This window comes from Catharus ustulatus, chromosome 14 (assembly GCF_009819885.2).
Source record: "Catharus ustulatus isolate bCatUst1 chromosome 14, bCatUst1.pri.v2, whole genome shotgun sequence".
Taxonomy (NCBI): Eukaryota; Metazoa; Chordata; class Aves; order Passeriformes; family Turdidae; genus Catharus; species Catharus ustulatus.
Genome location: NC_046234.1, coordinates 9,614,680 through 9,629,847, shown reverse-complemented (window position 1 = coordinate 9,629,847; position 15,168 = coordinate 9,614,680). Strand labels below are relative to the sequence as shown.

Genomic DNA, 15,168 nt, shown 5'->3' with positions numbered 1-15,168 from the left:
CACTCCATGCACATGAGATAGGAGAGGGGAAGAACTAGGCAACCGTGCACATTGCCTGCAATGAGTAGAGAAAGCAAGAGATTAACTGATGTGTTTTCCAGATCTCGCTATGATGCTCTATAAAATAAAAACAGGTTCTAGCACCAGCTACCCACCCACAACAATTTATAGCACCTGATTTGGGGGCATTAACCTGTGCACACAAAACGTGTCAGTTCTTATTATTCACTGTAAACATGTCATCAGCATGGAAATACACTCCACAAGGCTACTGAGGTTGGTCCTGAAATTGTAAACAGCCCATTAAATAGGAGCAGTAAATACTCCAAAGTGCTGTAGATCTTGGTCAGTTAAAAAGCACTAGACAGACTTTAAACCAGAAAAAAAAAAACTTGGCTCCATCTAAATCCCTTTCTTGCAATCCAATCCAATGCTGCACTGCAGGAAATTGAGGAGAAAAAAGCAAGCAGGTAAAACCCACACGAGGACAGAAAATACAGGAGCATTCCATAGCTGCTGCCTGCTAGAACACCAGCACCAGCATGACAAACACTTCTCTCAAAGACAGGGATGAAACAGAGGCAGGGGATGCCTATGAGCACACATCCTTGATCAGATCAAAGGTGCATCTGAGGCATCTCAGGCAACAGAAAAAAGAACAGGCTGTGCACTGGTGGTGACTGGTGATTTTGCACCAGAACACAGAACTGTGGAGGAGGCAGAAACAAGATGTGGTATTTAGTTTACAGGAATATTTTTGCTAAGACAAAAACATCTAATGCAGCTAGTCCTGTGTAACCTGGTCCCTGAATCAGTGCAGACTGGACTGGATGGGGACCTGGGTCTTACCAGCACAGAGGAAATACCTGAACTGATTTTTGCAGGGCTGGAACTCAGCTGATCCTCACAGCAATTTACACTGCTCTCAAAGATAGAAACCACACGCTTCCTTCTTTTCAAAGACCACAAAACTTCATTTACTCCCCTGATTGCGTTAACCAATATGAAACAAAGTAATTTTTAATAAAGTGTGCCATGGCAGAGAAAAATTGATACAATCACAGAGCTGGTATAATAGGATTTAATTCTGCTTCAGATGTGCTAGTTTTAATAAAAAAGGATTGAGCAAATCTAAAATAAATTACACTGAAAGGTCAGGCTTATTGCTTGTACAGTTATGTTAACTCTTCCACAGACATTTTTACAGACTGTATTTATGAGACCTTTTGATTTTTGGAAGAGGCATAAAATACGTCTGCAATTTTCTTATTATTTGCAGCAATGTTTCTTCTACAAGTGTCATTTCTTGGTACTTCAATATAGATTTATTTAATGGACATCTATAAAAAATGATGAGTTATTTATCAGGTGGTTTTGTTGAATTAGTGAAACTGTAATTCCCAACGGAAACTTAAAACCAACTAGAAAAAAATTTGTTAAGGGAATGATGATTTCCATTTGTGTGCCAGTGACACTCATGATTTCTTACTCATTAATCATTCCACTGGCATCATTTATTCAGTAGAAAGCAAATAAATTAATTTTTTTTTTTATAGCTAAGGCCCTGATACTGTGAACTACTCAGAACAGCCATGAATTGGAAAGAACTGTAGACATTGAATCTTATTACAAGGCTCTTATTAATATCACAGCAGCACCTCGAGACCCTACCCAAGATCATAGCTCAAATCACTTAGTGCTACCATAACCCAGAGATAAATATCCATCCTAAAGTGAATACACACCCTAAAGTAATCCTCAGCAGTGGATACAATAGAGAGTCTGCAGAGAAAGGATCTTGCTGCAGTCCCAGAGCAGACACACAACAGCATGGCAGTGTCCCAGCTCAGAGTCCCAGGCTGCTGCTCTCCTGCACTGCCTGGCACAAATCCTGCAGACACAACCAGGAATGCTGACAAGCTGCAGTTACACCATTTCATTCTTACCCAGTTCCTTGCCATTGAGGTCCATAGTGTATGAGCACATATGTACTCTGATGCTTCTCAGTGGTTTTACTCAGGTGAACATGAGACCTGGCACTTGGAAAAAGAACTGTCAGTTCTCCATCAATCTTGATATAATACCTAGACATCATAAGCTCAATTCTCTACAGCCACACCAGAGAAATCCTGCTGAATTTGAACAAATAAACTGCTGGAAAGAGCAGGAAATCCAAGCCAGTCTGGGTATCTGTATCCACAGCTTCAGAAAACCTAGGTACTAGGTACTAGTCCACCAGCAGTGAGCACAGACAAAGTGGGCTGGACTGTGTCACCACATGTAGAAGTAAAATCGTGAGTTCTCTGTGAAGTTCTTTCTACTCAACACTCACACCAGTAAAGTCTCTCCAGCATCAGGAAACTGCACATAACCATCCCTGACAGCAGCAGGATAATAAAGACCTGACACAGCAGCCAAGGACTTTCCCAGCGGGTCTCAGGTTTTAAGAGTCACTTCAATTCCAAAACACTGATTTTTTATTTCATTCTAATGAAATTAATAGCTACTAGGTGACTAGGAAACTGGAAGAGAGTGTCAGATTCGTTTTTCTATTTGGAAAATACAGCAAAACTTAGAGATACCTCTTTCAAATCTGTCTCAACAGCTAAAACATCTAAAACATCGAGCATCAGTTCATATACACTTTTCTTTCTGATGTCACTTACTCTGTCACGATAGCTGTATCTATTTCCACCTATATAAGATAGACACAAACTGTAGTGTTTGTACAAGCCCTGCTACATAGAACCTGCAGTTTTTGATGCTGTGATTGATATAAATCCTCTCATGTCCCACAAGAATATGGTCTCCATCTGACAAAACTATCTCTTTTGTCTTTTATTGTAATCGGTTTCTTGCCAGCTGGGGTCTGTGTCCATTTGATCAAGTGAGCTATGTCCTCAATCAACTCTTCTTGATGTTTTTCCTCTCTCTTTTTAAAAGCAACAGCCCAAGATCATGAAAGCAGTAAAAAATATTGCTTTTTCTCAACTTTTATTACCGATTACTAACTTTTGTTACTAATCTCTGATGAGAAAAACATTTCTATAGCAACCCTTAAAGCCTTCAAAGCCCTTTAAATTAAAAATAATTTATTAATGCAGAGAAACTGGCAATGTTGCTGATCTCAGATTTTAGGGACCTTTGTTTAACCAAGAGCAGCTCAGAAGACCAAGTTACATAATCCACTACCAGAGTGTGAGCAAGGCTGTGTTGAACACACCCGTCCTGCTGCACTAATTTCCAAGGAGCCCCCTCTCAGCTCTCCCACACACAGAGGCAGCCTTGGGGTTACAACCTTCCCACACTGCTGCATCTGGCCCTTACCAGAACATCTGGTACTGAGACAGGAATGGCACATCCTCTCCAAACTCAGTGCAAACAACGGTTTCATTTCAATCCAGAAAATAGCACTGATTTGCATGGGGTGTATCAATAGGGTGTTATCAGCCCTGCACTACTTTTAGTTTTCCTCAGCAGATACACTGAACACTGCTAGGAGCCTTCTGTGCAGAGACCATTTCCGAAGGGTGATGGGTCTGCAGCGTACAATACTCATGGATGGGCACTGGGACCTGCCACCAGACAGCCAACCATCCTTGCACCCTCGGCTTCTAAACAAACTTTTAAACCAGGATGCCTGACAGCCAGCATTTTAAGAAACTCCTGCAGCACCCAAGAAATAAATAGACTAACTTTACTCCTGTGTTTTTGATTCTGCCTCAGGTTCACTACAAAGTAAATTGCAGCTCAATAAACTTTGACACGTTTTCATGTTATACAAACAAAGACAAAAACTTATTTATTCACTTTTTATCTCATATATCCCAAATCAATAATTACATCTATTGATCAATGACAAATTCAAAACTTTAATTTACATTGAGTGCCATAACCTAATAAGACAGCAACAACTGAATTTGTTGAAATCAATTTTCGTTTCCAACAGAAAATCTTCAGGTCTATAGCATAATAAGATGCAGTACATGGAGCAGTTAATTACCAGTGAGTATCACAAAAAGCTAAAATTAAATTTCTTTTTGAATACTGAAAGAAAATGCTGGCATTCTCCAGAGCTGACACTTAAGAAAAAGAAATGGCTTGTACCTCTTCCACATGTTCAGTCACATAATATTAATCAATCCTTTGTAACATAAATAAGTAAAATTATTTCAGAGATATGTGTGTATAGAAGCCATAAATTAATGCTGATACATTTTGAAAGGGTAGGGGATTTTGGTTTTTTTTTTTTAATTACAGCAACAGAATTTTAATAAGTCAGTGAAGAAAAGTCCTGCTTTTTGTGGTGCAGACATATCTGCCTTCAATCAGTCATTGAATGTGCTCTAACACAAAGCCAACACAACCTTGCTGGCTGGCTCTGAGCATCACATCAAGTGCCTTACTAGCTGTAGCTCAGTTTAAACTTTCGTAGAGGCCTTTTAAGTTTAGCATAATGGAACTTCTTGATGGGAAGACCTCCTCAAATCACCTGTACATGGGAACTAACCAGCCAGCCAGGCAGTGTGCATGTCTGTTTGGAAAGGAATGGCAACTCTGAGACTACAGCCCTGTCAACACAGAAACAAAGGAATTGCATAGAGCCCCTCAGTATTGCCACACCACTGGCCTTGCTCACAGTGAATGGAGCTTCCCCATCCTCACATTTCCTCCTTTCAGATCCAACACCACCACTGGGGTCTGAGCAGGTAACAACATGGGAGCACTGCAGGCAGGAAAGCCAGAGAGGAGCAAAGCCCAGCCAAGAGTGCCTTCACCAGCTGCACTCCACACACAAGGCACATGGACAGCTCCAGCACCTTCCTAAGTCCACTCACTCAGCAGCAACTTACAGTGGCTTTATTTTCAATTTCTATTTAATACAATAAAAATAGATACATTTAGCCATCAATCTCCAGTTAACTACACACAGATTTCCCCAGCCCAGCTCTCAACACTGCCTACTGCTTTTTCCAGGATTCAGCCTTTTTGCTGAACCCATTTCATATGTTGGATAGGGAGCCTGCTGTGAGAGCAGAGTCTGCACAGGGACTGGGCACTGTGCCAAGACACCCCGTCTGTTAGTTTGGACAGCTTTCCAAGGACCCTCCATGTGAAAATATCCATGATGTCAACTGACCCAGCAGGATTTGAAATAAGGCCTAGAAGAAAGGCTTAGTCCCAACAAAGAGCACATCACATACCTGTGCATCTTCCTGCTCCTGACTTCACCATCCTCCCATCCCAACACCAGTCAGAATTTAAAGCAGGTCATAATAATAACAGGCAACTTCTTGTCCCTCCTCCATTTTCCAGCCTCATGAGCACTGTTTAGCAGCACAGCTCAGCATCAGGTTCCAGGATGGTCCAGTTACTGTGTCCAGAGCACAAGCAGACTTTCCACAGCCTGGGTTTGCAGCCCCCAGCCAGGACATGGTAACCCAAAGGCTTCTCACACAGAAGGGAACATCAGACAAGCCACACCTCCCTTTGTGCCAGGGTACAGGACACTGAGTGAAAAAAAAAGGGCACAAAAGGCTTCCAAGCTAATAAATGGTTTGTTCAGCTTAGGGACCAGACAAAAGTGTCACCTCCCAAGAGAGGGACAGACGACTTTTCCTGCCAGAGCAGAAATTAGGCAAGCACAAAGCCACGTCAGGTTGAGGTTTTTTGAGAGGAACTGACTGAAGGCAAGGGAAGGTGGGGCAGACTAGGCAGGGAACACACAAGCGCTTGCACCAACACCTAGGCTAAAAGGGCCCTGTAGCATCAGGGCTCCTGAAGAGGACATCATCCCACACCTTCACCCAGGTTACACTCCCAGCAAAAACACTCTTCTAAGTCAACTAAAACAACAACAAAAAATCCTGACCAACAGCCCTCCATGAACAAAGACATGAAAATCGAGGCATGTAGAAAATCAGGTCATTTCAAGAAAATGCAAGCGCTACAGTTGTAAGGAAACAGAAATAACAAAAGCCTTACTGGACTCCAAACCCTCAATGTAAAGTCATCTCTCGACTAATATCCACCTGTTAAGCTAAAAAAAGAAAACATGTAACAAATGCCATTCACCAAACTGATGGTTGGTATTGAATATTTTGTGGCCCTCAGCACTGTCTATGTAATTAACAATATAAATAAAGATGACTTCTGTCTGTCTTCTTATAGCAAGAAACTGCCAGGAATCTGTCTACAGCCTGACCTTCCCCAGAACGGAGTGCATGAGAACAATCATCCCGTGTCAACACCAAACCTCACAGCCACTGAGCAGCCCTGCAGACAGGATCACTATTCCCATCCAAATGTTCTGTTGTATGAACGGACCACCTTCTCCAGGAGGGTTGGCAGGTACTGCTTCCAAGAAAATCCTGGAAACAGTAGACTTTGTTCTCATAAACTGTCCATGAGAATATGCAAGAAGTAGAAACTGGTTATGGAATCCCATTCAGTCTGACAGGAAGCAAAGTTATCTGGAAGAACTACAGCTCTTTTAGTGAACCCAAAAATTGTTTTGGCTGCTACTGAGGACCAGGTAAGATAGTACATGTCTTTTCCCAGCTCCTCCATCCTGGTCTAGGTGCTTCACCTGAAAAAAAGTGAGATCTATCAAAAGTGGAGCAGACAGAATTGCTACCAACCAACACCAGAGAAACTGGTCCTCCATCCTGCCTTTTTTTTTTTTTTCATGTTATCCTGAGGAAAAAAAAGGTAGAAAACTAAGCATTCCTTTAGGGCATGCACCTCTCCAAGCACAGTATCTAGCAAGGCTACTAGTGATCAACTACAACAACAAAATTCACGGCTCCTACCACTGTGTCAGCCGGACTTAAGCTCCAAAGTATTTCACTCTAGGAATGAAATGAAGGTATGAAATAAAAGGGAACGAGCAATACACTTTAATGTAGAATCAACATACATTGTGTAACACTGTACCATGAGACAAAACAGGCAAGGCTGTCACAAAAACATAGACACTACTAGTATAATTTCAGATTACAAGAAACTATAATTTTAAAGCAGATGTGGAACAGCCACACACCCCCCCTTACATTCAGCCACCATGGCCTGAAGGTTATGGGAGGCACAAGAGCAACAAAACCAAACTATCTTGAAAGTATCCAAGTAACAGACTCCTGTATACCAGAATGACCAGAAGACATCAGGTTCATATTAACTTTTATTCTCCTATATGTATAACTTAAGAAACAAATCCCAGATTGAAAAAGTTCAGAAGTTATCTTGAGCAACACAACACTGACATACCTTTGAGGCAGCAAATATTACTCCTTTTCTTATGAAAGGATGGATGCCATGCAAATGCAATTAAAGAGTACATTACATTTCAAAATATGCAAACTAAGTTCAACTTTAAGTCTTTCAGAAAAAGAACATATCAAACATTAGAACTATGAGCCACGAACGCATTTACATACATGCTTGAAGCTAAATGCATGGACCAGACAAAATTAAGTAAAATGTAACAACTGTCAACCTCTCTTTAGTCAATCAGAACTACAGTTGGTGATCAATCCCTTCTAGCATCACAAGTGCCAATGTGTGCACCAACCTCATCATTTTGCATTTACATAAACTGGTATTGACTGCAAAATGCCATCTTTTTTCTGCCTGTAAAGCTTTGGCATTTATTTTTCATCACTGAAAGTACTTAATCCCCCTACTGAACGTGGGCAGGAGGCATGTACAAAGAGTGCCTGTAACACAGCAGCACACAGCAGGAACTAGGCACTGCACAACAAAGTTACTTCCATTGATGCCAAACTAATTTTTGCTGTTATAGATCCTTCATATAGCTACAAATTTATATGAAGAATATATAAAAACAAAAATCAGTTCGGCATCACCATCAGGCACTTAGAGTCTGATTAACTTATGTATACTGCACTCCTTGCTCATCATCTCAAAGAGTGATAGCTGCTTTTTTTTAAACCCTAATAAACATTAGCACAAAATCAAACAAGCAATGCGAATCTACAAGAAAAAAAAAATCTTACTTAATGTTTCAGTATAGTAACACCACTTGTGCAAACCAGCATTTAAAGATGGCCTGGTATTACCAGCAAGAACAAAGTTCATTTCTTCTCTGTGTCATTGTAACAAACTGAAATTAAATACAATGAAGGTGGTTAGCAGCACTACTTTTTTGGTGTCATCACTAACATAACTTAGAAATAAAAGGACTAATAGTTGGAAATGATGAATATGTGAAAAGGAAACCACCACAACTGCTGTGACCTCTCCCAGGATGTTATGTGCACTGCCTGGTTAGTCAAAGGTGCTGGGTGACTTTCTTCAAGCCTGATGTTCACATAAGCAAATTTTACTTGTCCATTGGAACAGAATTAAATTAATTTTCAAAATGTTTTATCTTGCAGCATTTTTAACAACTCAAAAATAGCCTAAAGGCCCAAACTTTTCAGAAGTTTTCTAACACATAACATTCAGAGCTTACTAATTTCCTACAAATTGGTTTCTTCACCTAAGAAAATAGGAGTTAAAAGTAGGAAGATTCTTTCATTTCTGTTACCTAATTCTGAGTCACAGCAGCATATAATTTAAGATACTGCTAGGCACACACTGTGTGGGTATATGCAACTGGAAGAATGAAAAAGGGAAAAGAAAGATCTGTTTTCCTTTAATCCTGACCAGCAGCTGTCAGCAATTTTCCTTAGTTGTCACTGTAGGACATGATAGATGGGAAGGCTCAATTCACTAGGAACTGGTTTATAGTGTCCAAATGCTCTCAAGGACTGTTCAACAGCACATTCAGCTTAACTAGGGACTGCAAGAGGTAACAGACAGCTCCTGGGAGAATCTATCATTCTTCAGAGAAGCTGTCTGATCAAAGGACAATATCTGAAAGAACAATTGCACGATCTTTTGCTATATGGTTTGTGTATCATGTCATTGAGAAGAATGAACATTACCTCAAGTGGTTAACTCAAGAAATCTGCATAAAACAACATGTTGAGATATTACCATTTTAAGACTTTCCATACACTTTGCAAGACAGAGAAACTGGATACACAAAAACATGCAAGTCAAACAAAGCTAATCTACAATAAACAAAACCAGAATACACTTATTTCAAGACTTAAAACATTAAAATATTCATCCAATGCTAAATAGGAGCAATAGAATAAGCTCTAGACCTAACCATGTAATTCCATAAGCATTTGAACTGGCTCTTTCAGCCTTTATTTCCCATCTCTTTTAACTCGTTCTTACCATTTCAGGCCATAAACTTAGTGAGCGGCACAAGAGCCAAAATGCAAATGCAAATAAGGCATCTTCCTCTCTGTTAACAGCAGTGCTCCAGGGATTTTGGTTATATATGCATGTAGCTGCACAGCCTTTGTCCACAATTGCATGGGATGTCCTCCCAAGGATAACGCAGGATGTTAACTGCTCCAACACCGGAACTGCATTCTGAGGAGACATGCTTCTTTCCTCAGCACACATACCCCACCTGGGTTGCACACTCATTTAAAATCATGCACTGGCTCCTATTACCAATCTCCTGCCTGCAAGCTGTGCCCCATCATTATGAGATGTACCTGTCAACTCATCTGATTAAGTTTCACAGACAAATACCAAGTCTTACAAATATAAGCCCAGTTAAATAATAAACATGGTCCCTGGACAAAAGCTACATTCCAAAATACAGAATCTAATGTCTGAAATGCTCAATCATAATACCTGTTTTGCTCCAAACCTTTAACAGACACTACAAAAAAACCTGGGAATTCCTCATGAAACTTAGAGATTCTAATCCCAGAAAACTTCAAAGACATATCAATATATTTTAAATGACATAAAAGAATATGGGCAGAGCCCAAGAACTTTATTTTATAAAGTCCTATATTTTACAAACACAGAAGAAGGTAGCCAATGCAAAGCACAGAATACAAAGAGTAAAGAGGTTTCTTTATCTCAAAACACCTCAAACCACTGAAGGAAGCAAACTGCACTAGAAGAAGTTGACAAGTAGTCTTCAAGGGAAGTACCATGTAAAGCACACTGCATTAATCTAGACATTATGAGGGCATGTCTCACTGTAGCAAGGTCTGTACTAAACACCAGATCAGAGACAGAACATTAAAGCAAAACATCAGATGTCACAGTCACTGTTCTACTGATCTAGGAAAGGCAGAGACTCCAAAGTGAGCAGGAACTGTGAACCTGCTTAATAAAGGCCATTCTTGCAAAGTCAAAAAATCATACATCCAACACTTTCATCCCTTCATTAAAATAGAAATACAAAAAAGGAGCACTCCATAACATATCCCCATTGCTTCTGACTGACATGTTGAATAAAAAGGTAAAAGAACTTTAGCAGAGATAATTAGAGCAACGAAGATCTTTCAGCATAAGGCAGCAGAGCTGAGGAGTCTACCAACCAGAAAGAGAGTAAGTTTGCTACTTAAACAACCAGACACTGTGAGCTGACTACTTCCTTTTATGAGGCATAGAAAAGTTTTCATCTAGAGGCCATTCTGAAAAACACCTCACCCTGTATTTAAGCATGTAGCCCAGCAGAAATCACTGATTAAGAAAAACAAAATGTGTGTCTTTGCTGGGTTTCCTTCTGAACATTTCAGAGAATGTGTCCATTTAATGCAGAGAGCAAACAAGAATGTCAGTCTAATTTGATTTTGTTCTGTCATGCTCCTGATCCTAAGTACTCCTCCAAAAAAAATCTGATTGATGATGAAGGCACAATTAGACAAACCTTAACATTCTCTCTAAATGTAGCTATGCAAAAAGCAGGGAGAGGGTAGGGAAAACAAAGGTGAAGTATACTTCTCATCAAATAATTAAGTCAGTTTATTTTCCAACAGCCATATAAATTTAAAATATGAAACAACAATAATACAGCTATAGAATCTAGGTTTTCTTTCAAAGCAGCAGCATATAAAACATATAAAACCAAGGACTGAGTGAACTTTGCCAAAGACATGAAACTCACAAAATACAGTACCCAAAAATACTGGAATGCGTAAGATATAAAGCTACACATTTTAGGTAAAGAAAGGCATTGTAAAGGATACAAAATTTGCAAAATTAAAGCATGGGACTTGGGGAAGAGTACCATGAATACAAAGAAGTTGGCAATTAATACACATAGATGGAGTGAACAAAGTGGCAGTTTAACACTGAGCGTTCAGTCTTCAGGTTCACGACTTCGCTTTCTTAGCATCTTTTTTTCCAGAGTTCTCAGCAGCCAAGTCTGCTTTTCTCTTCTGTGACTAAAATGAAAAAAAGTATAAATTTAGCAAGATGGTGGCATTATTAAAAAAAAAATTACATAACTATTCAAAAGGGAAATGTATGACACTAATGCATTCTGGATTTCAGTTCACCTTCGTAGGACATAATGGAAAGGCAAACATTAATTCCTGATGCACACACATAATTCTCCGACTATTTTTATATCCTTAAAATCATTACATGGTCACAGTGATGCAGGCACCACACACACCATCAACTGGGTGAAAAGGCCAGGACCTTGACTTAGAGACAATTCTGTTCTAAAGATGACAACCCTTCAAAATAAAAGAAGCACTTTCATTTCTTCTTCCAGCAACTACTATTAGGGGAGGAAAAAAATCTCTGAGAAGAAATTGAAGCAACGTGCAATGTACATAAGTAGGCAGAAAGTAGGCAGTGCAACTTTCTAAAATGAGTCTTCCTCTGCTACTTAAAGAAAAAAGAAAGGCCTCCAAACACTGTGCATTGGGAATATCTAGGAATATCTACCTGAGCAAATCTAGGAGAGCTTTGAATTGACAAATATTTCAGTTTAATCTCTCACCTCATGGTTTACACTAATGCAATCAGTGCCTACAATTATCTTTAACATTTTCTAAAAAAATATATACTTGAGTTCTACCCCACTGGAAGTAAAGTAAGTGCTAAACATACTGCTGTAACTTTTGCTCCTCTTTTCTTCTTTTCAGCTCTTTCTTTTTCTTCAATTTCCATATTTTCTTTTTCTATTAATGATATGAGAGTATTGCAGCGTCTCTGAAACTCCTAAAGAAAGAGAACACATCAAATTCTTAAGTAAATTATACAACTGCTCTTGCTTACATAAGTATGTTCAAAATTCTTTCATTTCAAAGCACTTACATTTTCCTAAAATATTCAATAACACTAATCATTAGCTTAGTTACTATTATCTGTCTTTCCCCTCAGTGTAACCTTTAGAAACAGAAAAGGATTTATTGTCCTCCTGACAAGGAGTTTTCAGGATTGTCTTCTAAACTGATATCCCAAAGACTGATGTGAGCCTTCATCTTGGTTAATGAGGCAAATTACAGCCTGCCAGCATAGTATGCCAGATTTTAGGAAAGAGGTCTTAAGTAGATCTTTAAAGCAGAGAGAAAAGGAAGCAAAGCTATCTCAAGCAATACTTTTCTGTGGCAAGCAGACTAGGGTGGGTTTTTTTGTGAAAAGACACAGTTGCAAAATTGCCCAAAAATCTATTCAGTCCTAAATCGTGAACTCATTGCCTTATTGTTATTCAAACAGGACCCAAGAGACAGTAGGTCCTAAATGCTCTTAGCATCAAGACTTGCAAGCCATCTGAAAGCCATCAGGACTAAACTCCATAAGGCTGTTTACACATTAAAAAATATTTCCAATACAACTCAAAACATCTGCATTGCAGTAACTAATGGCTGGCTTGCTTAATAGAACTCCCTTGACTTGAACAGTTTCTTGTACCCCATTTAAAAGAAAAAGATCTCTCACAAAACACCTGACAGTGCCTATTTTTATTATAATTATTCAGTATATTCTATGTACTGTTGAAAATATGATTCCATGGGCTTTTCTTTCCAACACAAAGCAGGAAGCTTTCTTCTGAGGAAAAAAAAAGTCCAAAAAATATGTCTCATCTCTGCTAAACTCAGTGAAGCCATTTTTGAAACATATGCTATCCTGGAATTACCTAGCAGCATGTATCTTGACAATGAGTCCATTTGCAATGAAGTGAACAGGTGACCTTTCTGCCCAGAAATTAGTCTCTATTTTCTCAGCATCTGTAAACTGGATATTGCCTCAGCTATCATGGTCCATCATGACAATGGGTAAGATGGTCTCTGTGCTCTCCTGACCCTGAACCTTCTCAAACCAGCAGGCACAGGACTCATCTTTGAGACATTTAAACCCTCAAGCTTAACCACATTCTCCTCAAGCTTAACCACATTCTTTAATTCACATTCTTCAAATTCTACAGGTTCTACAGATCACTCTACAAAGGACGCTCCATGGCCTTGGGCAAAAACTGTGTAGTTCAGAATGGACACAGAGAATCCTACCACCACTTGAATTCTTTTAATCAGGCACACACACAAAAAAACCTTCAGGACATTTTTCTTTATAACCACCTTCCAGAAATGTTCCAGTGTCATGCCTGTAGCTTCACCAACAGAGTACTGTAGTAAGTCACTTTTATCACACCCCTGTAGCAGTAACTCCCTCCAGTAAAGGTTAAACCACGAATTAGGGTGCCATGCTTGTGCCCTGGTATGTGACAGTCCTTCTGGAGCTAAAATGCTCTCACTTCAATCAATAAACTCCCTCAATTTCCACCCAAACAACAACTTTTAGATAAAAAAGCATCAACTCTGAACAAAGTTGAGTTCAAACCATCCCAACATATATTGCAACCCCAAACATAGAACAATAAAGAGCTTCTGTCCTAAAAACCTACATTCTACAGATGAACAGAGATGAAAAAAAACCCAAAACAGAATGAGGATTGTCAATGTGACAGAAGTATTGTACATAATTTAAATTTGTATATATTGCACTCAGACTTAGGAGCTGAGGCAAAGAGTGACGACAAGCTGCTTCATCATGACCATCATAATCTGGATTTTTTTCTAGCATTTGAGAAATGGAACAGTGTTGAACTCAAAATAAGCAACTAATCAGAAAGGACTAAGAAATAACCTTGAGCCATTTGCCTAAGGCACTCAGAAAGATCCTCCTCTTTTCTGGGGACAAATGTTTGCATAAATACATACATTTATAAAGTGTTCAGGTTCATGGTTAAACTTTCCAGATGTACTACTGCTCCAAAGCATCTGCTGTGGACAGAGGATGGATTCAAAAATTTTCTCTGGACAATCACAGAATCAGGTGACAGTAAGATGTGACATGCACAGGTTTCTTGTACACCCACCATGAAAAAGAACCTGAGGGATAAATCCTGGACTAAGCTACTGAAATCTCAATATGGACTACTGCCTTCCATTTTAGAATTACAAAAATACATTTACTTAAAATGCCTTGCACTTTCAGAGATGAGTTTTTATTTCGTGAGGTCTGATACTTTTCTCTTTAGGATGGAAAGAGAGAAGATGTACTTTGTTCACCCCCTCACAGCTATAAAGACCTGGATTGCAATAAATAAGATGGGAGCACTGAACCATTGCCTTCCGCATGGCTGGAGGCAGAGATGCTGACTTGGGAGCAAAGGCAGCCCTCAGCTCTGTCCACAGGCCTGGGTATTCCTGCATTTACAAGGAGTAATTTGTCTTATGCTGGGGAGTGTTTGCAGAAAGCTAAAAGAGAATATGTGTAATTTATGACTTCAGAGAACACATACATGCTTCACTACTGCCATGATATTTTACATTCTTCCCACATGGACAGAAATTGGGAAAAAACCAAACCTGCACTCAATTTAAAAAGCAAAAAAGAAAAATTAGTCTTAGGCAAAAATCTTTAAGAACTTACATTTTGGGTAAACCATTTGATTTTGAAATAATTAAAGGAAGCAGAATAATTTGTTTTTCAAATGAGAAAATCTTCAGGAGAACAAATGGAAATAATGGAAGATAAATTAGCTATTTATATGGAATTCAAGAGACATCTAGTGGTTAGAACACAAAGCTTTCTCAAAGAGCCTGCTAAGCCCTGTTCAGAATTATGCTGCCTTTTTTATCTTGTTTCATATGAGTTTAAATGAACACATTGAATTTCAGCATTTTAGGAAGCTTTCTCCCCTTTCACTGAACTTATTTATTCCTCTATAAATATTTGTATTTATATTTCATTCATTATTATTATTATCACGTGATTTTCCAGCACATTTCTTTACCAAAAAAAAAAAAATAAAATCACTGAAGTAGA

At 39.0% G+C, this 15,168-nt stretch overlaps 1 protein-coding gene across 1 annotated transcript in view; it reads right to left on the bottom strand.

Moving 5' to 3' along the window:
• Window positions 1-7,162: 7,162 nt before the first annotated feature.
• Window positions 7,163-15,168, bottom strand: part of LOC117002771 (probable global transcription activator SNF2L1) — a 32,290-nt gene continuing 24,284 nt past the window's right edge. Inside the window, exons 23-24 of the mRNA XM_033072175.2 lie at window positions 11,947-12,057; window positions 7,163-11,270 (exon numbers count right to left, since the gene is read on the bottom strand). Of these exons, the coding sequence (XP_032928066.1) occupies window positions 11,199-11,270; window positions 11,947-12,057 (183 nt within the window). The 3' untranslated portion in view covers window positions 7,163-11,198. The remainder of the gene's footprint in view (window positions 11,271-11,946; window positions 12,058-15,168) is intronic.